The 25,129-nt window shown below is 35.8% G+C and overlaps 2 protein-coding genes and 1 long non-coding RNA gene across 3 annotated transcripts in view; 2 read left to right on the top strand and 1 right to left on the bottom strand.

The window, feature by feature from the left end:
- LOC144968931 (germinal-center associated nuclear protein-like) overlaps nt 1-206 on the bottom strand; it is a 65,734-nt gene extending 65,528 nt beyond the window's left edge. Inside the window, exon 1 of the mRNA XM_078907811.1 lies at nt 188-206. The gene's annotated coding sequence lies outside the window, so the exon portion shown is untranslated. The remainder of the gene's footprint in view (nt 1-187) is intronic.
- LOC144968932 (insulin-degrading enzyme-like) overlaps nt 1-25,129 on the top strand; it is a 55,647-nt gene that overhangs the window by 20,037 nt on the left and 10,481 nt on the right. Inside the window, exons 20-24 of the mRNA XM_078907812.1 lie at nt 1,654-1,745; nt 2,435-2,546; nt 10,723-10,841; nt 11,310-11,358; nt 12,270-12,394. Coding sequence (XP_078763938.1) covers nt 1,654-1,745; nt 2,435-2,546; nt 10,723-10,841; nt 11,310-11,358; nt 12,270-12,394 — 497 coding nt within the window. The remainder of the gene's footprint in view (nt 1-1,653; nt 1,746-2,434; nt 2,547-10,722; nt 10,842-11,309; nt 11,359-12,269; nt 12,395-25,129) is intronic.
- On the top strand, nt 15,064-20,171 carry LOC144968935 (uncharacterized). Its single transcript, XR_013644697.1, has 4 exons — nt 15,064-15,205; nt 17,994-18,106; nt 18,634-18,710; nt 20,033-20,171. It is a non-coding gene; the product is annotated as an uncharacterized LOC144968935 (long non-coding RNA).

The raw sequence follows: 25,129 nt of genomic DNA on the forward strand, positions 1-25,129 counted from the left end.
TACCACCAAATATGATAACGAGTAAACGCGAAATAAAGAGTTCATACTACTCCTTTTATTGGAAATATGAAACCAACCACCACCATTCAACATAAATATACAATGATGCAAACAAATGATACTAGGTCTAAGGGTGTCTAATTAGCAGATGCACACTTTCCCGAGTGATATTTTAATGTGTCTTTACCTCAGACTCGAAACACATTCTCTTTTCCTTTTATATCTTTCACCTTTACCACAGGAGCATGGCAGGATGGGCTGGCTTGATATGTCTGAAAACGATCAATGCAGATTTTTATCACTTCTCTTATCAGGGAATAATCAAAAGGCATAAACCAAAAATACAGGAGGAAATGTTTTAGAATAAGGAAGTGGTTATAATTAATAGTTTTCCAAACGAATAAACGAAAAGATATTCCTACTTTCTGCAGCCTCTGGCAAGTAATGAATTTGTACCATCTTTGGAATGCAAAATGCACTAAAAATTACTTCAATTTATGAGGTTCATACAGGTTAAAAATGCTCACTTCAGGTGATGATTCAATTGCCTGATTAATTTTACAATTTGCACAAATTGGACGCATTGCCTTAAAGCAGTTTGATGTCAGTGTTTTAGATAATGAAAATAGAATTTAAAGGCATGATTCATGGGTTACCTTTATTTGTTTTATATTGATTAAAATGAATAGTTTTTTCCACAAAGTGCGGAAACCAAACATTTTGATAATTTTAACATTAAATTCAATTTTGGCATCTGCTTGATTCATTGTGCCATGAACCCAGATTGCGGTATTTGGACACATGTGACTGGGAATGTAAGTGTTAGGGTCATTGGGTGTCACTTTTGGAAATTATTTGTTAAAAATTGAGCTTTATATAGCGCAATATCCACTAAATGTGCTCAAAGCAAGGGGTCCCTGGTCAACAGCAACATTTAACATGTAGTACGGGACATGACGCCTGTTAGGCGATATTACAATTTTTGTGACAAAGACAACGCTGTTAACAGCCAGGTACTCATTTTACACCTGAGTACAGTGAGAGAATGTGAATAAAGAGCCTTTTCCAAGGACTCAACTATGCACCGAGCACGAGGCTCAAAGCCAGGACCTTCCGATCCGAAAGCGAATGTCATACCACTAGTTCACATAGCCGCACAAGCGATGAATTTGTTAATTGTTATAAAATTCATCCGGCACCCCATAGTGATATCTGATGTTTTGGTGTTATCCCTTGCATCTTCTTTAGACTTTTTTTGACAACAGATTACATTTTTGGTCTACTGCAAGATGCTGTGTTGACATTCATGATTTATGTTTAAGCCTTAAGGTCACACTCTTAATTGTCATCTCAGAATTTCAGATGCAGACAATAATGTTGTAATAATATAATAATAATAATAATAATAATAATAAATATATAATAATAATAATAATAATAATAATAATAATAAATAATAATAATAATAATGATAATAATAATAATAATAACGATGAAGATGATAATAATAATAATAATAATGATACCACTAATAATGATGATGATGATGATAATAGTAATGATAATAATGATGATAATAACAATAACTTCCAGACATATTGTTGTTTGAGCAGTAGTAAAGTGAACATATGCCTTGCTTCTAAATCCGTCTAGATGTGACAGTGGAAAATTTGCAAGCATTTGTGTCCAATCTTCTATCCAAGCTATACATTGAAGGTCTTGTCTATGGAAATATATCCAAATCGGTAAGGTTTTCTCAAATTAATAAATGGTTTATAATGGGGTTTTTTGGGGGTTTTTTTTTACAAATGTTTAGATTTAATGTGTTTTGTGGTTGACATGTATCTAGCCAGCAGTGTGTGTAATAATATTACTGATATATTTTTTTAATATCCTTTTACCAAACACTGTCACCTGGGTATTCCTGGGCTAAATGGATAGAAAGTTTATCAAGCAATCATTCGATTTCAAATGAAATTACTGACAGAAATGCCTGAACTATGTTTCAATGGCTCAGGTTACAGTGCAATGCCTATTGTTTTGAAGGATACAGTAAGCTACTTGCTGTTATGAATGTCATGATATTCAGTGTAGACTGAAAGGCTTTGTGTTTTGAAGGATATGACAATTTTTCATATTGCTACTTTTCTGTTATAAATATCATAATGTTCCATATAAACTAAATCACACCATCCTATCAGTTGCTGGTTTGGCGCATGTTATCTTGTTTTGACTTTTTTTTTCTTTCCCCAATATCATTTCTTGTTTTACTCTGCAGAAAGTTGGTCACATTGTTTGACGCATATATTATGCTTCTCTGACTCTATGAGATGCTGGTTGTGAGTAGCAAATTGCATGCGTTCTGCGTATGTTATTTACTCCTATTTAGATGCACTCTGTTGAATCAACTATCCGGTTTTCATTTTGTCCACAGCAAGGTTTGGCTTTAATAGACATGATTGAGAAGATGCTGGAGACAAACTGTCAGACCAAATGTCTGCTGCCTAGCCAGCACAGAAGACTGAGGGAGGTACAGCTTCCAGACGGTAAGGATGAGAAACGGCTTCATGGGTAAATTACTCTAGTACTTATATAGCAATGACTATCCCGCACAAATCTTTGGGCCTCTTTTTCGCTCACGAAGTGCCCGAATTCGCGTCAAAATATGGGACGAAGCCGTTTCGTATATGCTATTTTAAAAAATTAATTACGACGCTGTTTATCGATGAATATGACTGAAAGTTGGCACACAGTTAGAAAAAAGGTAATTTTAGATTATGTCAAGCGACAAAACTCGTACGATTACCAGAAGACCGTTAAAAATAGATTTTTACTCTTTGGAGTAAAATATTTCTAAAACTACCGGGCGTGGAGGTTTTGTCGCTGACAAGGTAATACATGAACATTTCTTCTTTTTGGTTGTAAAATTTCATATGAATATGACGAGTACTTTTCCCGTATTTTACAAAACACCATCCTAATTTGCTCTTCAAGTTTCAATCTTTTAATCCACTTATGACGCAAGATACAACCAAAGGTCGAAAAAAAATGCCGAAAAAGCGTCCCATATTTTCGCGTTTTTTTCCTCTTTGCGGGTCATCCAAATAAATGACACCTTTGAAACTGCATAACTTGTTTATTTATGAATGGATTTTCAAAATTCAAAAACATTTTTACTCAGTGGAGATAGGGCTTTGATTTTAGACAAATTTTTCCTCAAAAAGAGAAAAAAAACATTTTTCATAGTCATTGCTAACTTATAATAAGAGGACAACAATGTGGTGTATTTGTTACAAGGAATGCAAATGGATGCTTGTTGATACTCAGAAAGTGCTGGGCAATTTTTATGCACACTCATAATAGTATAGTAGTACTCGTACTTGATTAGAATACCACATCTCTCTTTCTCCGTAAAAAAAAATTAATGACAATCATACCACAAACCAGGCATAGCAGAATGATGTTTGTTTTGTACCCAAGATCTCCCACTGTGCTGTGTGACCTTGAGCAAGTCTTATTGTCTTAGCTTACTTTTCAGTGCTGCATTGTGGCTAACACTTCACTTATTCCACTATTCCCTTGGTATAGACCTTAAAGACAAATATCTGCTTGGGGATGAATTATATTTATAATAAAAGAAGCCCTTGTACCTAAATAAAGTACTGGACGCACATTGAGTTCAACTTCTTTGGTGTGTAGACGTGGGAGAGTTCCTCTCTATTCACTCAGTAGTCCATAGGTAGTTTGGTCTATTATAAGATCTTATGGAAAGTTGTTTTTCTTTAGATAAGCATCTTATCTATGGAATAGCAAGGGGAATATTATGTTTGTTTTACTATAGTAAATAATACTATAGTAAATAGTATATAGAAAGATCTAGATAGGCTTTGGTTGTATTGACCCTAATTCACAAGAATTAACTGCTATTTGCAAGTTCTGTAATGAGAAGGAAATTTGGCTTCAAAGGAAGATATAAAGAGTTAAAAAAGAAGGGATGGTATTGAAAGGATTTGAATGTTTAAGAAAAGTTACAGTTAAAACATTTTGAAAAGATTTATCTTTGCTGTAGTCTCATGTGAACTTCTATAAACCTGGTTATATCAGCTTTTTAGAAATCTTTTTACTGAAAAAATATAAAATTTTAAAAAGTTTTTTAACGTCTATTGATAAGGTTATGGGTCAAGTTACTGAAACTGAAATATAGTTGCAAGGAATTGTTCAATAAACTCAGTAACATCTGTGTTTCCAATAAAATATTTTAAGCTGTCGATATCAAAGTGATCTATAATAGCACCCAACTTCATATATTTCCTCCTTTTTAGAATTGAGATTTCTCGAGACTTAAGTATAGTATAGTATAGTTTTCCAGCGTATTAGGCGTTTTGTGCCTTTGCTGATCTTGGCATTCAGTTCATCGAGATAAAAGTCAATAAAAAGCCCTAACAGATCTTTTGACCTGTATCTATAATATATAAATTTTTTGATAAATTGAAGGCCCTAACCCTAACAGATCTTTTGACCTGTATATACGTCTAACCCTTTGATGGGATCTTAATGAGATCGGGCTGCGCAAGGAAAGCATGGGAGATGATAAAACAAATGGGAGGAGTAGACCAAAAGAAACGAACATTCCCACAAGGAAAAACGAAAACTGATGTCAACAAATTAAATGATTTTTACTGTCGTTTTGACAGGCTCCCACCTGTTCACAACGGTTTGTCAAATGACAATGAGCCACCTCCAGATATTGAAGAAGAAACCGTAAGCTCCCTCTTCCGGAGATGTAAAGAACATAAAGCACCAGGACCAGACAACATTACCGGAACTATTTTGAAAAACTGTCACCAACAACTGGCTATACCTTATACAAAACTTTTTCAAAGGTCAATCGATGAACAATCAGTGCCAGTACTTTGGAAAACATCGATTGTCGTTCCAGTTCCAAAAAAGCGTTGTCCGACCGTATTGAATGACTTCCGTCCAGTGGCGCTTACATCGCTTGTAATGAAATGTTTAGAAAAAATTTTAAAATCTGAGCTCCTACAAAAATGTTATGACCTGAAATTGCTAGATCCGTACCAATTTGCATACCAGCAACATCTCAGTGTTGAAGACGCACTATTAACCGCCACAAATTTGATCTCGAAACACCTTGACCAAACGCCCTCGAATTACGCCAGAATCCTGTTTGTCGACTTTTCGTCAGCTTTTAATGCCATGAACACAGATATTTTGCTTCAAAAGTTGTGCAGCATGGATATTCCAAACTACCTTATTAAATGGTATAAAGAGTTTCTGACCCATAGACCGCAATGTGTAAAATTGGGTGAACATATCTCCAACAAAAGAACGTTGTCGAACGGATGTCCCCAAGGCTGTGTGAGTTCCCCAATCCTGTACATCTTATACACCAACGACTGCAGACCATCCTTTGAAAATTGTTTTATAGTGAAATATGCAGATGATACTGCTATTCTTGGCTTATTAAAAGATAAAGTTACCGAAAAGAATTATTTCAAACAAATAAATATATTCACCGATTGGTGTAAACAAAATCAGCTTGAATTAAATGTTGAAAAAACGAAAGAACAGGTGTTTGGTGTAAAAAATAAAAACGACTTAAAGTGTGTGGCGATCGGTAAAGATGATGTTGAGATAGTTGACTATTTTAAATATTTAGGAATAACCATTGATAGTTCCCTCAATTTCTCTCAACATATTAATATAATTTCTAAGAAAGTTGCCCAAAGATTATACATCCTAAGGAAATTGAGAACATTTCAAGTAAGGAAGAAAACTATGTTAAGAGTTTATGACTCATTGATTAAAAGTGTAATTGCGTTTGGCTGCACCATATGGTTTGGAGGATGCCGACTTAAAGATAAATCAAAAATTTCAAAATCTATCAAAGAGGCATCAAAAATAATAAACCATCCTCTTGATGGAGTAGAAAGAATTCATGGAAAAGCAATAGAAAGGAAAGCATTCTCAATTACCAACAATAAAAAACATATTTTATACCATGAATTTAGTCTTTTACCATCTGGGAGAAGGTTTTGTCAGATTAAATGTAGAACTAACAAGTATAAATCAACGTTCGTTCCATCAGCAATAAAAATTTTGAATATTTCATATGGTACAGAAAAACCAAGGATTGATTCGTTGACTGATTAACTGATTAATTTATTTAATGTAAGATTAACTGACCAATTGATAATGATGATAATTTTTGGTGTCGAATTGCCACAATCGTAACAAATTGAAAACGAAATGAATATGTTTATGTTGTGTATATCGCACGTGTAAAAGAAAGAAAGAGAGAGAGAGAGAGAGAGAGAGAGAGAGAGAGAGAGAGAGAGAGAGAGAGAGAGAGAGAGAGAGAGAGAGAGAGAAAATAAGTAGGAGTGAAATATCTGTTCAATCTTAGTTATCGTTTAACATTATAACAAGTGTAACTAAATGACAAATTGCCATATTTATGGACAATAAAGATCTATTATTATTATTATTATTATAATGGGCGGTTCAACTATGCTAAACATGTAATCTGCTAAGTGGCTATCTAAGCTATTTTTGAAGGCGTTGACACTTGGAGCATTGGTCACCGTTTCAGGGAGACTGTTCCAGCGGTCGATCACACGTTGATTAAAGTAGTGTTGCCTAAGCGATGTGTTACACCTTGGTTTATGCAGCTTGTAATTATGACCTCTGGTTCCATTGTTTGCAAACACGAAAAGTTTACTCTCGACTTGATACAAACTGTGTGTAAACTTGTATGTTTCAATCATATCACCTCGTACTCGTCTGTATGTCATGCTTGGAATTTCAATACGTTTCAGTCTATCCTCATATTGCTTATCTTTCAACCCAGGAATTACTTTTGTTGCTCTGCGAAGCACGCCTTCAATAAGTTTCTTATCTTTCTCAAATTGTGGTGACCATACTGAGTTGCTGAACTCGAGATGGGGTCTGACTAATGCAGTAAATAGTATTTTCATAGTTGTTGCATCTAAATAGGTAAAAGATCTTCTGATGAGTCCAAGGATTCTGTTTGCCTTATTAACTTGTGTTTCTATATGCTTTGAGAATTTTAATTTAGTATCAACATGTACTCCCAAATCTTTCTCAAGTTTTGACTTATTCAGAGCTGTTCTGTCGCTACAGTGATGCTGTCTCATATCGTAGTGAAAGATTTTGTTTTTCGTTCCAAGATGTAGCACTGTGCATTTTCCAGCGTTGAACTTCAGTTGCCAATCGTCTGCCCAGTTGACTAGATTGTCAATATCTAACTGAAGACTGTCTCTATTTTCTAGATTGTTTACCTTTCTGTATACTTTAGTATCATCGGCATACATTGAACATGAGCTAGATAAAATACTTGGTAAATCATTAATGAAGATTACGAAAAGAGTTGGACCTAAGACGCTGCCTTGTGGCACTCCACTAAGAACTTCTGTCCAATTTGACACTGTGCCTTGCACGCTAACTCTCTGTTTCCTGCCTACTAGAAAATGCTTAATCCAGCTTAGAGTATTTCCTTGAACACCATGAGCTTCCAGTTTGTTTAAGAGTCTTTGATGGGGAACAGAATCAAAAGCTTTAGCAAAATCTAAGTAGATTGCGTCAACCGAAGATCCTTGGTCGAGAAACTCTGTCCAATCATTTAAAGTCTTTAGGAGGTTAGTTGAACATGACCTGCCAGAAACAAAGCCATGTTGGCATTCAGACAGTAACTTGTTGTTCTTTAGGTGAGTTATGACATAGTCTCTAATAATGCTCTCCATTATTTTGCAAACCACTGAGGTGAGGCTAACTGGTCGATAATTGCCCGGATTACTCTTGTCTCCTTTCTTGAATAACGGTGTAACTTGTGCTTCTTTCCAATCGGGTGGAAGAGTTCCTGAGTCAAGTGAATGGTTCGGAGAGTTCTTCTGACAACTGACATAATACGCGGGGGTGGAACATGTCAGGTCCTGGGGACTTGTTCATATTGAGTTTGTCTAGTTTCTTCTTTACAGTGTCTTTGTCGAATTCTATATCTGATAGTATGTTGTTTACACTTTTTCTTTCACATGTAGGTATATTAGTAAGATCCTCGTTGGTGAATACACTGCTAAAGAACTTGTTAAGAATATTGGCTTTGTCAATGTTAGATGAGGCTGTCTTATGATCATCATACAAATCCGCAATACCGTCTTTAGTCTTCGTTTTTGTTCTAGCATATGCAAAAAACTTTTTCGGGTTCACTTTAGCCATACGAGAAATAGATCTCTCATAGTCCTTTACAGCAATTCTGCATGAGCTTTTGGCTTGATTTCTGGCCCTCGTGTAATTAATATAGTCTGCACCCTCTCTAGTTTCTAAGTACTTTTTGTAAGCTTGCTTCTTTTTCTTGAGTTTTGCCAAGACTGTAGGATTGATCCACCGAGGTGAAGTTCTGTCTGAACTACTTTTAACTTTTGGTACGCTGATGTCCACTGCAGACATAACTTCAGATTTGATAATAGTCCATGCATCGAGTACAGACAGGTTTATTATTTTTTGTGTTAGGTCTGCAGCTGAGACTAATTCAGAAAGCTGTTTGTAGTCGCCTTTATCGAAACAGTAGCGGGGTTCGTTCGAGTAACATTTCTTTGTGTAACATCTAAAGTCAAAATATAAAACCTGGTGGTGACTCTTGCCTAGTGGAGCCTCATGTCTTATTGAGTCAATCATTGAATGTTCATTTGTAAAAACCAGGTCCAAAATATTTGGGGTTTGCTCTGAACGGTAGTGAGTTGGTTGCTTAACGTGCTGTGTTAAGAATGAATCCCTGACAGCTTCCATGAATTTAGAAGCAGAGTGATTTGAGTCCTTGGGGGATAACTCGTTTGCCCAGTCTACTTCAGAAAAGTTAAAATCTCCCGTAACTAGAACATGTGATTTGCCTTCTGTCATTTTAACTAAAAGTTCATTAATCTTATCATTGTTTTCAAAAGAGCTATTCGGTGAACGATAAACCGAGCCAACTAACATCCTATCATTGTCTCTAAGTGTTATTTCACACCAAACGGATTCTTTGGATGATGACAAGTTGTCTGACAACTTGACTGGTTGAGCATTTAGCTTTGAACGAACCCATATGGCTACACCACGATGACAACTTTTATCCTGAATATTGTGAAAACAATCAAAGCCTGGAATCTGAAGTTCTACCGGCTCGATTTTACCTCTTTGCTGATTTTTAGGTAACACTTCAGTTATACTTATAACATCAACACTCTCAGCATCAATCGTTAATAAAAGTTCATCTCTCTTGTTGATAAAAGAATCTGAATTTGTATAAAAGCACTTTAAAATGTCTGTACGATGACGGTCTAATTTTTTGTACAAGCACTTAAAACTGTCCGTCTGATGGGGGTTAAAAACATTCTGTACATTAGAACTAAAATCGTTGGTTATTTTCTTTCCTCCTCCTCTCTCTTTCTGTCTGCTGGCCTGCCATGTCTTCGATTGGAATCTACAACTTTCCCCCTCCATATTGTCCACTTCTCCTCTCCCCCTTTCTGTATTGTCTCTTCCCTTTTTTTGTCTCTCATCTCTACCAATTTCCTCATCTCTTCCCTTTCTAAAGGGGTGTAATCCTTTTTTTAAAAAATATTTTTATGTATTTCTGATTGGCGGAGTTTACGACCATTTCTCAGAACTCCAGAAGCCTGCTCCTCATTCTTAATTGATATCAGAAGAGGTCTTGTACCAGGGGCTTTGGAGTGTAGGCGCTTACAGGTTGATATGTCAACATCAGTGTCTAAAGTTTCTTTACAAAGCGAGATGAGAAAGGTCTTATCATCTCTAATACGCTGGTCTAGTTCCTCAGCACTGCTCTCTGGGATACCGAAAAAGACAATATTATTCTTCCTCCTATCTCTTTCTGCTAGTTCCTTTGCACTCTCTGCTGTCACTTGGCTAGCTAAGTCTTTTCTAACCTCTTCTGCATAACTTTGTTGGGCATTTGCTGTTGGGTTTCGTGGGACACTCTTATCTCTTTTCAAAGTATCAATTTCTTCCCTGAGATTTAAAATTTGGGACTTCAAATCTTCTAGAACATTCCTTTTAAAATCATCCAGGATTTCATTGCATTTCTGTTCTATTAATTTATCTTTTTTGACTGCTGACATAGCTGGTCGCTCGCACTCCTCACAAAACCAGTGAAACTTGCAGGAATCATCTATCAAGAGGGCATATTGTTCTATTGTTATTTCACTACAAACTCTGCAAACATAGCAATCACATCTGTCACAAATAATCATTTCATGGTTTGGATCACTGAACTCTTGGTGACATACTTTGCACTCATCAACTTCAATAGTAACATTTTTCGATGATTTGTTTTTTCCGCCATTTTGGGTGTTTACAACCTCAGTTTCACAAGTCTTTCCATTGACTTTTTTATTCTTATTCTTTGACATTTTCACTTCAAAATGATTAAAAATATAAATTTATATCACACAGATAAAATATATTAAGAATTTCACTGAATTTCTCCTCTAAAAATTTGTTAACTTCGAATAATCTGATCACAAAATCCTTGAGAAATCAATGAGCCGCCATCTTGGATTTCTTGACGAAAGTGCGAAATGAGGTTAAATACATAGAAATTTCTTGCAATTATAACATGTGTTAAGAAATGTATTCTTGATTTGTTCAGTTACAATTAAATGTTGTAAAAATGTTCTTACCCAGGTTGTTACTTTGTCCACAAGCAATCCAATCGCATCCATGACAGCTCTGGCATTGAGGTCTATTACCAGTGTGGCCAACAAACTACCGAGAATAATATGCTACTTGAACTCTTCTGTCAAGTAAGTCCAGAAATGTGTGATACTGAATGTGCTTTCCAATGATTCATTTATTCTCCCAGCAGGCTTTATGGAACCAAGATTCTATTTTATACAGTATAAATCACCTGTTAGACATCCTTTTTGTACAAGTACTCTTATAGTGTCCATCACTGCCTATAACCAGGTAATCATTTACATCTGAGTGGGGTAACATGTGTAAAGTGTGTCGTATCCAAAGACACAATTTGCTAGAGTTTTACAATCATTACCTACCACGTTCAACAGTCTTGGCTTTTGTAACAAGACAGGATATCTGTGCGAGCTGTCTCCATAACAGTATTGTATTGTATATATCTGAAACTCCTTAATAAATATCACTCACTCATCACTCATATAGACACCATCTTTATCTAGTATACAAAAAAAGTGATGTGCTTTAAATGATTGCTAGCATACATAAAAAAAGTTTCTGCTTTTCATTATTTCCAGGTCATTAGTGAACCTTGTTTCAACATTCTGAGGACTCAAGAGCAACTTGGTAAGATTGTAATGGTGGCTTAATATTCTCTTTTTTATTTGAATTTACAGGACAGAATTTCATTTATAACTATATAATGGTTTTATTTGAAAAACAAAAAAAGGGAGGGAAGAGAATATATAATGAATTTATCCACTTACCAGCCATTGACATGTGTGTGTTTTGTATTTTGTTGGGGTTTTTTTTTGTTGTGTTTGTTTTTTAGTTCTTCCAATATTGAACTTGAAAACTCTGAAATAAGATTATATTTTTCTATATTATGTATATTCTTATCTTTGCATCTTTTTTTTTTTGCTCGAATATAAAGGCATTCGCATAGAATGTGTGTCATCCTTACAAAGATTTTAGATATTGAATTTTGGACAGAGGATTTATCTATGAAGTGGAGGAACTCGTACTACTGTCCTTAAATTTGTTATCGTTTACACTTTGCAGAGTTTGGCCAGTATGACAAATGATATGAATGGATTAGCGGCTATGTGGTCTAGTGGTATGACACTCGCTTTCGGATCGGACGGTCCTGGGTTCGATCCTCGCGCTCGGCGCATAGTTGAGTCTTGGAAAAGGCTCTTTGCTCACATTCTCTCACCGCACTCAGGTGTAAAATGAGTACCTGGCCATTAACAGCGTTGTCTTTGTCTGAAAAATTGTAATATCGCCTAACAGGCGTTATGTCCCGTCCTACATATTAAATGTTGCTGTTGACCAGGGACCCCTTGTAAAGCGCTTTGAGCACATTTAGTGGATATTGCCCTATATAAAAGCTCAATTTTTTTACTTTTTTTTTTTTCTTTTTTTTAGATTAGTCGCTACACCATTTAATAAATAGTCGCTTAACTACGATGGGATCATCCTCATTCATTTGTATATAATATTCATTTGATTCCACATTTGATTTTGTCATTATTCAGGATACATTGTATTCAGTGGCGTAAGGAGAGCAAAAGGTGTTCAAGGACTTCGAGTTATAGTCCAGTCTCCCAAGCCACCCCACTATGTAGAAGGACGCATCGAAGCTTTCATTCTCAAGATGGATGTGAGTTGATTCATCATTTCTAAGATAAGATAAGATAAGATATACTTTATTCATCCAAAAAAAATGGAAATTCGTTTACAGACGTGGCATGCATGAAAATGTATAAACACAAAGTTGAAAATCTATGGCGACAATGTATATATATAATAATAATAATAATAATAAATGGCATTTATATAGCGCTTTACCCCGTTGTCACAGGCTCTAAGCGCTTTACAGTGATATAAAACAAAACATATTACAGTGAGACAAGTGTGAAGGAAACGTGATACGAATTCAATTTAAAACAACAAAATATGAAAATAATATTGCAACATTATGACGTAAAAAGATAAAACTTTAAGCGAGATTTGAACATTGTCAACAAATCCGAGCATCTCACGTGTGACAGGAGAAAGTTCCAAAAATGGAGGTCCGAAAATTGAAAAGACTGTTCACCTATTTTACGCAATGGCTTAGGTTTGACAAGGATTGATTGGTCATTGCTTGACCTCAAGTTTCTATTGGGGACATATATGTTTAGAAGGTCTTTAATATAGGAGGGACTGTTCGTGCTCAGGGATTTGTAGACAACAGTACAAATCTTATAGGCAACTCTTTTTTCAACAGGAAGCCAATGTAACTCACGGAGAAGAAGAGTTGCTGACTGGTATTTTTTGTTATTGCGTACAATGAGCCTGGCTGCGTTATTTTGAGCAACCTGAAGTTTGCTAATTTTGTCTTTAGCTAAATTCGCCCAAAGGGAGTTACAATAGTCTAATTAGATAAAACCAGGGAATTAATTAAAAGTTCTGTTATATGCTTCGGTATTAAATTACGAATTTTGCTTATTGTTTTCATTTCTATGTACATAGATTGTATGGTGTTATTCACGTGGCTTGTCATGGAAAGATCTTTATCAATGATGACGCCAAGGTTTTTTGCTTTATTTGAAAATTCTATTGTGCTATTTCCGAGAGTAATAGGTGATTTATTTGCCTGTTTAAGGATACTCGGCCTTCCACACATTAAAATCTCAAGTTTTACTATCATTTAATTTTAACTTATTGTGGTACATCCAAGATTTAATCTCATTAAAACAGCTCGTGATTCGTTGTATCAAGAACTGTAAATTACTAAGGGGTGCTGAATCATATATTTGCGTATCATCTGCATAAAACTCAGATTGAATCTGGATATCACACTAGAAAGGGGCTGCATATGTACAGTAAAAAGGACAGGGCCAAGAACAGAGCCTTGTGGCACTCCAAAATTTAGTAAAACTTGTTCTGACTGAACACCATTTACCATGACAGTCTGCCATCGATCCTGTAAATATGATGTAAACCATTTGAGGGCAATTCCTTTTATGCCGAACGTATTTTCTAGTCTTCTTAACAAAATGTCATGGTCAATGGTGTCAAAGGCAGCTGAAAGATCTAAAAGGCATAATACATTGATATTGTTAGCATCAGCATTACATAACAAGTCATTAAAGATTTTAAGAAGCACCGTTTCAGTACTGTTTTGATGTTTAATTCAGAAAAGTGAGTGGAGCAGGCACTTATGTTGGTAACAACAAGATATGAAGTGAGTAGAAAAGTGCCAGAAGACAATAGAGAATAAAAAAATTTTTCGCGGCGGTGGTGGGGTTTGAACCTGCGACCTTATTGGTACGACAACTCCGCCTGGCAGGTGAGAGCGTGGCTCTACCGTGTGAGCTATCCACGAACACAAAAATATTCGTTTCAAACCCAAAGTCATTTCTAGATCCCTCTCTCACCCACTTCTTGAGATTGCCGATTCGTTCACCACCATCGCGAAGTAATTTTGACCAGCAGTTAAGCTTAATAGCCAATATTCTCATCACAAACATATAACATAGAAACGATTGAGACATTGAGTATGCTCCGGTGTATGGGGTGAATTTTTAATTCAGAAAAGTGAGTGGAGCAGGCACTTATGTTGGTAACAACAAGATATGAAGTGAGTAGAAAAGTGCCAGAAGACAATAGAGAATTAAAAAATTTTTCGCGGCGGTGGTGGGGTTTGAACCTGCGACCTTATTGGTACGACAACTCCGCCTGGCAGGTGAGAGCGTGGCTCTACCGTGTGAGCTATCCACGAACACAAAAATATTCGTTTCAAACCCAAAGTCATTTCTAGATCCCTCTCTCACCCACTTCTTGAGATCGCCGATTCGTTCACCACCATCGCGAAGTAATTTTGACCAGCAGTTAAGCTTAATAGCCAATATTCTCATCACAAACATATAACATAGAAACGATTGAGACATTGAGTATGCTCCGGTGTATGGGGTGAATTTTTAATTCAGAAAAGTGAGTGGAGCAGGCACTTATGTTGGTAACAACAAGATATGAAGTGAGTAGAAAAGTGCCAGAAGACAATAGAGAATAAAAAAAATTTTCGCGGCGGTGGTGGGGTTTGAACCTGCGACCTTATTGGTACGACAACTCCGCCTGGCAGGTGAGAATAAAAAATTTTTTATTTGTACTACCACTACAAATAGCGAAAACTACCGCTTTTCACTATTTGTACTCCCAGAACTCTTATGTGTTTAAAGTTGCAAACCACCGCTCCTTTACCTATTTGTAGCTACCTACTCCCAGCACTCTTATGCGTTTAAAGTTGCATTTGTGAGCTTTCAAGGACCAGCCGACCCCAGCCTCCACTTTTCGCGGTCTGTCTTTGAGAAGTGTGAAGCAAAAAAAATGGCCCTCTCGGTAAACGAGACATTCTCATCTTTTCTCCAATTTGAAAACATTCGAAAATGAGAATAATGTACTTTTTATTAAAAAGTCAACAAAGAAGGTAAGTAAACTAGATACGACAATTTTTTTCCTTAATTAAGTGGCAACTCATTTCTCGTCATTCTCACTCTAACTCTATCAACTAAGAAGAGTACACCACCTCAAACATTTGTCAGTTCATATCTTTGCTTGCATGAGGTCTATTTTCATTTTGAAAAGTTCAAAGTGAACAACTAAATGACGCCGATTCAGTGGTGTATTTGGTCTATCTTCATGTGAATAAATATTTTATTATTGACTTTTCCAAAATTCCAATCGGCCATTCATTTGCATGTCGTGATCTATTTTTCCTTGATTTCAGCTGTCTCAGCTCTAAACTATACTTTTCTTTCTCAAAATAATTCATTTTCTGTTTGCAATGTATTACAGAGATGTTGATTTACCACATGTAAAAATTTGAAAGTTGTATCTGAAGCTGTTTCTGAATTATACGTGATTATCCATTGGGATGCTGTGCTTTTGTCACATTTTTTCCTATTAATTAGAGATTTTCCACCACATAAACGGTCATAACTTTTTAACCAGTTGAGACAGAGCGATAATTTTTCACTCTAGTTAATGTTTCACTCCCCTTTATTTTTCTACGCTAAATTAATACCCATAGCCACTATTTTGAAAAATTCTTGCAAGTGCCTACTAAGAAGTTAAAGAAGAGGGTTGAACTTGAACCTGAACATGCTCCTTCTTCTTCTTCTTCTTCTTCTACTAATAACTACAACTAGATAGGTACTACTCCTCTCCTGAATGATCGGAACCGTTTAAGAAACTAAATTACGGGTTCCACCGGCGCAGCTCTCTAGACTTCCAGTCCCCCAGTGCCCAGTATGGGCGGGAGACTTTACCCCCGATGTTCCCCGAGTCTCGAGGTAGTTTCACTTTATAATTGTTTTAGCTTTTGAACTGTGGATCTTTTGTCAAACGTTTTATTTTAATTTTTCAAATTTAGTAGCACTTTAAAGGCCTGCGTTAGGTATCGCTCTGCTGTACTGTAACTGTAAGAGCGTAAGAATAATATGGTAAAAGTACTGTAAAAGTATGCTGATGACGGATGAAAATGATATTGACAATGAAATTATAATAAAAGAAGAACAATAGAACTTATAATCAAATCAATAAAGAAGCTTTAAAAAAATGAAATTTAAAAGAAGTAAGAAAAAACTGCCTCAAGAAGTGAAAAAAATTGTCCCTGTTGTTGAGATGTGAAGTGGACATAATCGTGTCTGTTAAGAATTAGAAGAAATGAAAGATGCCACTTTTTATTTTAAATGTAGATTGCACATTAGCAGAACACTAAAAAAAAAGTAAAGAAAGAAAATCCAATGTGGCAACTTGGTTGCTAGTGAAAAAAGTAAAATTACTCCGCTCAGCATTGCTGCTGGTGTGATGTCTAGTGTTAGTTAGGTGTCACTATGTTAGAGTGATATCTTGTTACTTCATATTTTCATTTTAAAACCTGTAGAACAACTTGATTGATTTGTAAATTTCCTTATATGACCATTGTTTTAGTTTTCCGCAGCCATTATAATTCAATTTGAAATATTGAAAGGTACTGGAGAGGAGTCTTAGCGGGGTTTTTTTTTTGTCTGTTAGTTTTAGTTATAGGTCATAGTGCAGGTCCAAGTGTTGGAAATGTACAATGTTTTATTTTTTATTTTAAGGTTAGTTGAAGGAATACTTTCCTTAGCTCAAGGAACGTGCAGAAGACCTCCCCTATTTACTACTTACTACTACTACCCAAGTACTAATGCTAGACTACTTCTTCCGCCACCTCGCTCCTAAACGGACTGACACCACAGACAACTGATATTATTCTCTCTCTCTCTCTGAGTGTGTATCTGTCTGTCTATTTCTGCCCATCTCCCCTCTTTTTACTAATTAGTTTGTAGGTGTTTGGCAAATTCTCAAGAACAGCCAAGATATATGCGGCTGTGTGGCACTCACTTCCGGATTGGAAGGTCCTGGGGTCGAGCCTCATCAAGGACTCACATTCTCTCACTGTACTCATGTGTATGATTTCCTATCCGCTAAGAGCGTTGTCTGTCAGAAGAAAAACATCGCCTAACGTTCTACTTGTTACGTGTTGCTGCTAGTCATGGATCCTTTGTAAAGTGCTTTGAGCATGTTTGGTGGATATTGCGGCTTATGAAAGCTCATTTCTTTTTTTAATATATATATATATATATATATAAAAGATGCAGGATGATGACGGGCATGCGCTACTTAATGATGTAGTATAAACCATTCCTAATATATGATTTTGCTAAATAGGCCTACACTCAAATTTTACGAGTGTATCTGGTGGCAAATATTAGACACTCGTTGCCACTGTGATTTTGATGAAACTTGGCTTATACACAGATACATGAATTTTCCTAATACGGCTTCAAACATGCGATCTGAACTTCAATTTATAATGAAGTAATTTTTCTCAAATGACAGCTTGATTGAATGTGACAAGATCCTTTTACTTAATACAATTCAATTTAGTGTGGTCTGTAGTTGTTTGCCTAATATTAGAATGCACAGAATTTGAATTTTTATTGACTTTAAATATTGAAAACAACATGCCTTTGGCTTTCCATTTGTGCCATTCAGCTTTTGACCTAGTCCCTGATTTGAGTACCACGTCACAAATTTAAGTTCTTCGAGAAAACTCTCGACTTACTTTCTTATTCTTCTAACGTACTGAACTGTAACACCTTTGTCTCAGTTGGAGAAAATATTGCAATTTTTAACTTAATATTTAGGTGTTTATGTTATGATCTTTTATATTATTCCGTGTTTTTCAGCTTCCATCATATCACCCTGAGGAAAGTTGGCTAATTTATGACTTTTGTGTCTATGAATGCAAGCAGGGCAAAAAGCAATTGACTTCAAGCAAAGGAGTTCGCCCTAACCAGAGGTAGGAGGTTGTTTTTGGACGGGGGCAGGAGGTGTTTTTTTACTTTTACATATTTAAAAAAAAATGAAAATATTATATGCACAAGGTTATAATATTTCAGCATAACTCGGAAGTAAATTATCACCATCAGCTTTTCTATCTTGATTGCCAAGACAATTTTAATAAAGCAATCAAACTGATTCTGAATTTTAAAACATCCAGAGGAAGAGGCAATGTGTGCCTATCTGCAGCTCATTTACAGTCTTCAGTGGGCGGGCTGCACGATGTAATGCAGCAAGACAATAGTTCAACTATTACCAGAACAGTTTTAAAAAGTGAAAGACTTGATTTGTTCAAAAAATCTGATTGCGCTGGATTAGTATTATTATTGAATGTCTTATTAAGATTTATTTTCAATTGCTCTATAATCTGCATGTTGAAATCCTTCACAATTGAGGTATGCAAGTGACAACGCTATTAATATTTTATCATACTATGTTGTGGATAATTTTATTATTTTGTAATAAAAAGTTTTTCTTACCATGCAGGACTCTGAAATTAATACTGGCTTCTGAGGGTTACAGGGGCTAATCACAACCATGAAAATCACCCATGCGATAAATTGGTAAGACTCATTCATTTTATACTTATTTTCCATCGACATTTTGTCCCTGCAGTTTTTCGCTGCCGAAAATTTTACACTTGACAGCAATTAATTGCAAATTCTATTTTAGTCGCAATTAGACTCAATTTTTTTTATAAATATGTATTATTTTTTCTTTTCTTGTTACTTTATATTTTCAGTACTTAATTGTCCCTCCCCCCTCCCACTATTGAGTGTAATATATAGTAATAGATTAGTTAGGTAAATGCACTGTTGACACCAGGACCAAATGTTTAAAGAATAACAGCCATTCCACTCATATTTTATTACGATACATTCAAGGTGGCGCACTGAGATGGAGAGATGATGACCAGCTTGTGACAAAATTGACTGTTCCAGAATTTGTATTTTTTTCTATTAAAAAAAAATTCTTGGAAGGGTTCTGGGCAGAGAGTTCACATTTTTCTATCCCTTATATTTGTTTTCCCTTTCCATGTTGCTCCCTGTCTTTGTTATGGATTAAGATTGCTCATTTTTTTCCTGGTCCTTGCGGGGGTCTTTAGTTGGGAGGCAGACAGTCAAATACAGTACCTTTCTTCTTGAGATGATTTTTTAACTGTAAATCATCTCTCTGTTATGTACTGTTATATGTTTTGAATATTATTGCATTATGTAAATGTTTTAGCAGGATCCTTTGCTTGTGTCTCGGTGAGACTTTGAGGTAATGTCAAAATTGGTACATCTTTGAGGTGCTCGTGAAATCTACTGTTCCCTATTTATTGAATCAGTCACCATATCATCATCCTTTTTATAGTGTTGTAAGCGCTATTAAGTCCTGTAAGACAATATAAGCAGATCTAGGTGGTGGTATTTTTTTGGGTCTTTTTTTTTTTTTGTCTTTGTTTTTTTTTTTGGTCCAGATAAGGAATTTTAAGATTTGATGGTTGTCCATAGACTTTTCAAAATAAAATTTGACTTTGACTATGAGTACGATGCAGTTATAAGTGCTTGATTTCTGAGGACTAATTATAAATGGTGACCACTCTATTGCGTTTTTGTATGCCATGAAAATGTTACAAAGACAATGAAGCGACGTTTGTTGGGAATTCTGCAGTCATTCATTTAACCCTTGAATTTGATGAGCGCCTGTTGCATTTTAGTTCATTCAAGTATTTTAGAGTGACAAACACAACTCGTGCATTATGGGTTTATATGCAGATTTTTGTCTTTAAATTGTCAATAAAAAATAAAATGCTTTTTATTGTTTTGTTAGCTGGCAGGTCTGAATTGAATGCTATTGCATACAATTTTGTACTTTTAATCTTTTTTCTTTTTACATTTAGCCATCCTCACTTTATCCGGAGAATCGCCTGCCCCTCGTGAATGAGACAGTGAAGGCTATGGCTAAAACAAAGGTGTCCACAACCCAACTTAGGCAATACATTCAATCAAGCCAAGGATAAAATGTATTGCCTAAAGATGTCGAAGATTTGCAGCGGAGATTGTTCAAGACTGATATTGACAGGACGGACGGTGAGACGGTACAGGAATTACTGAGAGAGATAGAGGAGGAAGGAGGTGTAACAAAGTTCAGTGTGAATGAGGATGTTGGTTTTGAGTATTTGTTTTAAGTAACGGGAAGAATGAGGCGTGATTTGAGTGTTTTTTGTGATGTGTTTGTTATGGATGCAACATACAAAGTAAATCGATATTTGTATCCACTTGTGAATATTATGTGCATAGATGATGACGGTCATGGCGGGCGAAAGACTGGAAATCCATGACCAACCTGAAACTGACATTGTACCAGTATGACGTGTGACAAATACACAGGAAGGACTGTATCGAATTGTATCTTCAGTGACAAACAGGATCAATAGCTTATTTCAAGTTATGGTAGAACATCAGTTTCTGCAAAGAATCTCCCAGTTGGAACAATTTTTGACTCTTGTCTCTGAAGATAAAGACTTTGACATTGTTGACATGACTGACTTAATACAGACAAATCCCCATTCTAACCCTCTTTCTGACTTTTCAGAGACACCAGACATTGTAAATGCACGTACTGACCAGAGACCACAGACATTATAAATACACACTCTGCCCAGACAGAGACCACAGAAGTTATGGACACACCGACTGACCAGACAGAGACCACAGACGTTATGGACACACAAACTGACCAGACAGAGAGACCAAAGACGTTATGGACTCACAGACTGACCAGACAGGGACTCCAGATAACAGAGACATGCGACCATAAAGATGCCCTTGACACGACAGAGACAATTAGACTGCGAAATTTTTCAAATGTGACTCTACACAGGAAATTTCATACAGAATTCCCTTAATACCTTTACTCATTGTCCATTTGTAAAATTTATTTTCATGTAATAAACCACCAAAAAAGTAAATTTTTAACGTGGGTGGGGGCTGTCACGTTACTGTAGAACGAGCTTAAGTCTCAATGGGATATTAGCTTTAGGCAACCACAAGTTGGTATTTTTCAAACCTGTTGCTATGCTATCTTGTGATGACAACGTCTCTCAGTCGCCAAACGTCACTAGCTATCCTTCACATAATGCAGGGTTGATTGTGTGAAGTACGTTTGGGGCCGGAAGATAGCAAGGCATAGTGCAGGCTACTGTACTGTGTCAGTCCGTGAACGGGTGACCAATTCATAGTACAGAGAAGGCAAATCTGTTACTATATGTCCCAATAAAAATATAAACAGAGAAGGCCGAAACTGTGTTATACAGGTCGGTACAGAATAAAACAAATATAACACAGGAGACCAAACACTGTGTTGTAGAATATCAAAATTTCAAAGGTGGTCGGTCAGTGACGAAATAAAAAGGGACATTATAAGTCGTAATATCACATCCCAATAAAAGAGTGTGACAGTAAAAAGGTGCCCGTTAACAATTGAGTCGGTCAAGTCTCTATCCAGATTCAAAAGGATAGTGCAAAGTCCTGTATGTAAAACAAATTTGAGAAGCATGGTTCTCAATACTTGTTGGGTCGTGATCGGTATAGAGTGAAGTAGTGTTCATGCTACACATCTTCACGAAATATCAGAGCAATGCTGTGTCAAGATTACAGAGGAGCAAGAAGACAAGATTTGTTTGTGTGTCTTTATATGTTACGGAATAGGTACATTTTGGTTGTCAAAACTTTCATTTTTATTTTGACATTTTCTTGATCTTTTAAAATAAAATTATAATTTAATTTAATCAACAGACTTGTTTAATAATTTAAAGATATAGTTTTTTGTGGGGACCTTTTGTAAAATCATTAGTCTGATTGTAGTTGTAAATTTCTTTATATTCTAATGTCATAAAATCAGTGACACCACTGAATTCCTACCAGCGCTTTTACTCACTGAGTCCCTACCACCAGCGCTATTACTCACCCAGTCCCTACCACCTGGGCGGGGTTCCTGACCTCCCAATGTGGGCAGGGGGGTTCATACTGTGTCTTCTATCCCCTTATATCTGTTTTCCAACATGCTTTCTGTCTTTGTCTTGGAATGAGATTACTTGGTTTTGTCCTGGTCCTGGCCGGATCCCCTGGCTGAGAGGGAAGCAGTCGAATGTATAGTTAGTTTTGGGAGATGATATTTTTTTCATTGTAAATCATCTCTCTGTTATGTACTGTATTATGTTTTATTTACATATTATATTTGATTTGTTAACATTTGAGTGTATTCCTCTTAGTCGGGACCTGTGCTTGTGTCTGGATGAGACTTTTAGGTGGTCTTAAACTAAGTACTTTGATGGTGTGCTCTTGGAATCTACATCTGTTTCCCATTTGAACAAATTCCCCTTTGTCTTACCTTTTCTTGGGTGCTTTAATTGAATTCTATAACTTTTTACTATCCCATTTCTTCCTTTTTACTGGCGCTGATATGACCTTAATGTGTTGCAAGCGCTGTAAAACCCTCAAAAACAAATAAACACACAAACAGTCCCTACCAGCAGCGCTTTTACTCATTGAGTCATAGAGCTTTTACTCACCGAGTCCCTTCCACCAGCGCTTTTACTCACTGAGTCATAGAGCTTTTACTCACCGAGTCCCTACCACCAGTGCTATAACTCACCAAGTCCCTACCACCAGCGCTTTTACTCACTGACACTGTCCCTACCACCAGTGCTATTACCGAGTTATAGAGCTTTTACTCACCGAGTCCCTACCACCAGTGCTTTTACTCTTCGAGTCCCTACCACCAGTGCTATTACCGAGTCATAGAGCTTTTACTCACTGAGTCCCTACCACCAGCGCTTCTACTCACTGAGTCATAGAGCTTTTACTCACTGAGTCCCTACGACCAGCGCTATTACTCACTGAGCCCCTACCACCAGCGCTTTTACTCACCGAGTCCCTACCACCAGCGCTATTACTCAGCGAGTCATAGAGCTTTTACTCATCGAGTCCCAACGACCAGCGCTTTTACTCACTGAGTCCCTACGACCAGCGCTATTACTCACTGAGTCCCTACCACCAGCGCTTTTACTCGTTGAATCCCTATCACCAGCACTTTTACTCGCCGAGTTCCTACGACATGGCTATTACTGAGTCCCTAACACCAGCGCTAATACTATTAGCCACCAAATCCCTACCACCAGGGGGGACAATATAAGCTCAGATTAGACCCCAAAAATTCTTACAGTGATGCAGAAAAAAACAACGAACAGATCTCTTTCAAATTTACACAAAATGTTTCTTACAACAAGATGGATAGGTTTAGCAATAGTCTTGAAAATAAATTTTTCAGAATTTTTTTTAGATTTCTTAGTGAAAATTTGGTGTGACATGACAGGAAAAAAAATTGATTTAAAAATTCATAAAACTGCTAAATTTTTGTTTAGCCCAAAACCCAACCATCATGATGCAAAACACATCATAAGAAAAATTCTGACCAAATTTGAAGACAATCTGATGGGAAACAATCCAGATGTGAATGTTAGAAAATCAGAGAATGACGCACAATGAAATTTTGAGAAAATGAAAAATTTGTCTTTAATTTGATAATAAAGCTAATTATGCAGACAAAGGCCAACATTCATCAAGTATAACCAATATGGAACAAGAAAACAGTAATATTTTATAAATTGATCAAATTCTGAAAAAAATTATAAACGATTCGCTAACCCATACCTCTAAGAAAAAAAATTGCGAAATAATTTAATATCTGCTGTTATTCACCAAAAAATTACTTTAGTGGTCAAATATGCTTTATAGTTCTAAAATTCTTTAATTATATCTCATGAACTAATAATGTAATGTATAATTTGATGCTAAACACCAAAAATAACAATTAAAAAAAAAACTTTTTTAAGGGGCAACATAAGCTAAAATTAGACGTAAAACCCTAAAATTTCTAACATAGATGCACCAAAAACTAGCATAAAAATTTCTTTCAAATTTAAACACAATGTTTCTTTCATAAATAGCTATATCATGAAAACTCTTGGAATAATTTTTTTAGAATTTTTATTTGATTTCAACTGAAAATTTAGCGCGGATCGACAGGAACAAATGAATTTTAAAATTTATAAAATTGCTAAATTTTAATTTACCCCCAAACACTTACATCATGATGTTTTTTTTTTTGTTTGTTTGTTGCTTTAGGTCTCTTCCAACACAATTGAGGTTATATGAGAGACCGCTGAAACAAAAAAACAAGCAATCTAACAAAAATAGTACAAATGTCAATCAAAATCATAACCTAAAGATATCATAAGCTAAATTATAAATAACCAAGAACAAACAGGCAGAGGATTTACAGGAAAAAAATATCCCCTGTCAAAAATACAATCACAAACCAAAGAAGCAGGATAGGCTAGTAAAGAGAAGAAGAAACGACATCACTATCGGATCGTACACCCATGCGAACATCATAGGTATATGATTCAAGGGTGATGCTCCCATCCAACCACCCGCACATCATGATGTAAAACACATCATAGAAAAGATTCTGAATAAATTTGAAGATAATTTAAAGGAAAATGATTGAGGTAGGATTGCTAGAAAATCAGACAAATGACATAAAACAGACATTTGAGAAAGCGCAAGCTTTTTCTATAATTTGACATAAAGTTAAAAGGCTGATTTTGCAGACAACTAAAAGAAATGATCCATCAAACTTTCAAAATATGACCGTAATAGGACAAGAAAACGAAAATTTTGTAGATTGATCTAAGTCTAAAAAAAATTATAATCAGTTCACTAACCCATACCCCTTAGATAAAAAAAAATGCTGTAAAATTGATTTTTTTTTACGCCCAGAGATAAAATAATTTTGTGGTCAAATATGATGTCATACCTTATGAATTCATCATTATAATCACAAAACCTAATTATTTACTGTATACAATAGGTTATACAGATGATTTCTAGATATATTAAATGATTTTTCAAAATATGATATGGCACGCTAT

This window comes from Berghia stephanieae, chromosome 3 (genome assembly GCF_034508935.2).
Source record: "Berghia stephanieae isolate SIO BIC M18660-M18661 chromosome 3, UCSD_Bste_1.3, whole genome shotgun sequence".
NCBI lineage: Eukaryota > Metazoa > Mollusca > Gastropoda > Nudibranchia > Aeolidiidae > Berghia > Berghia stephanieae.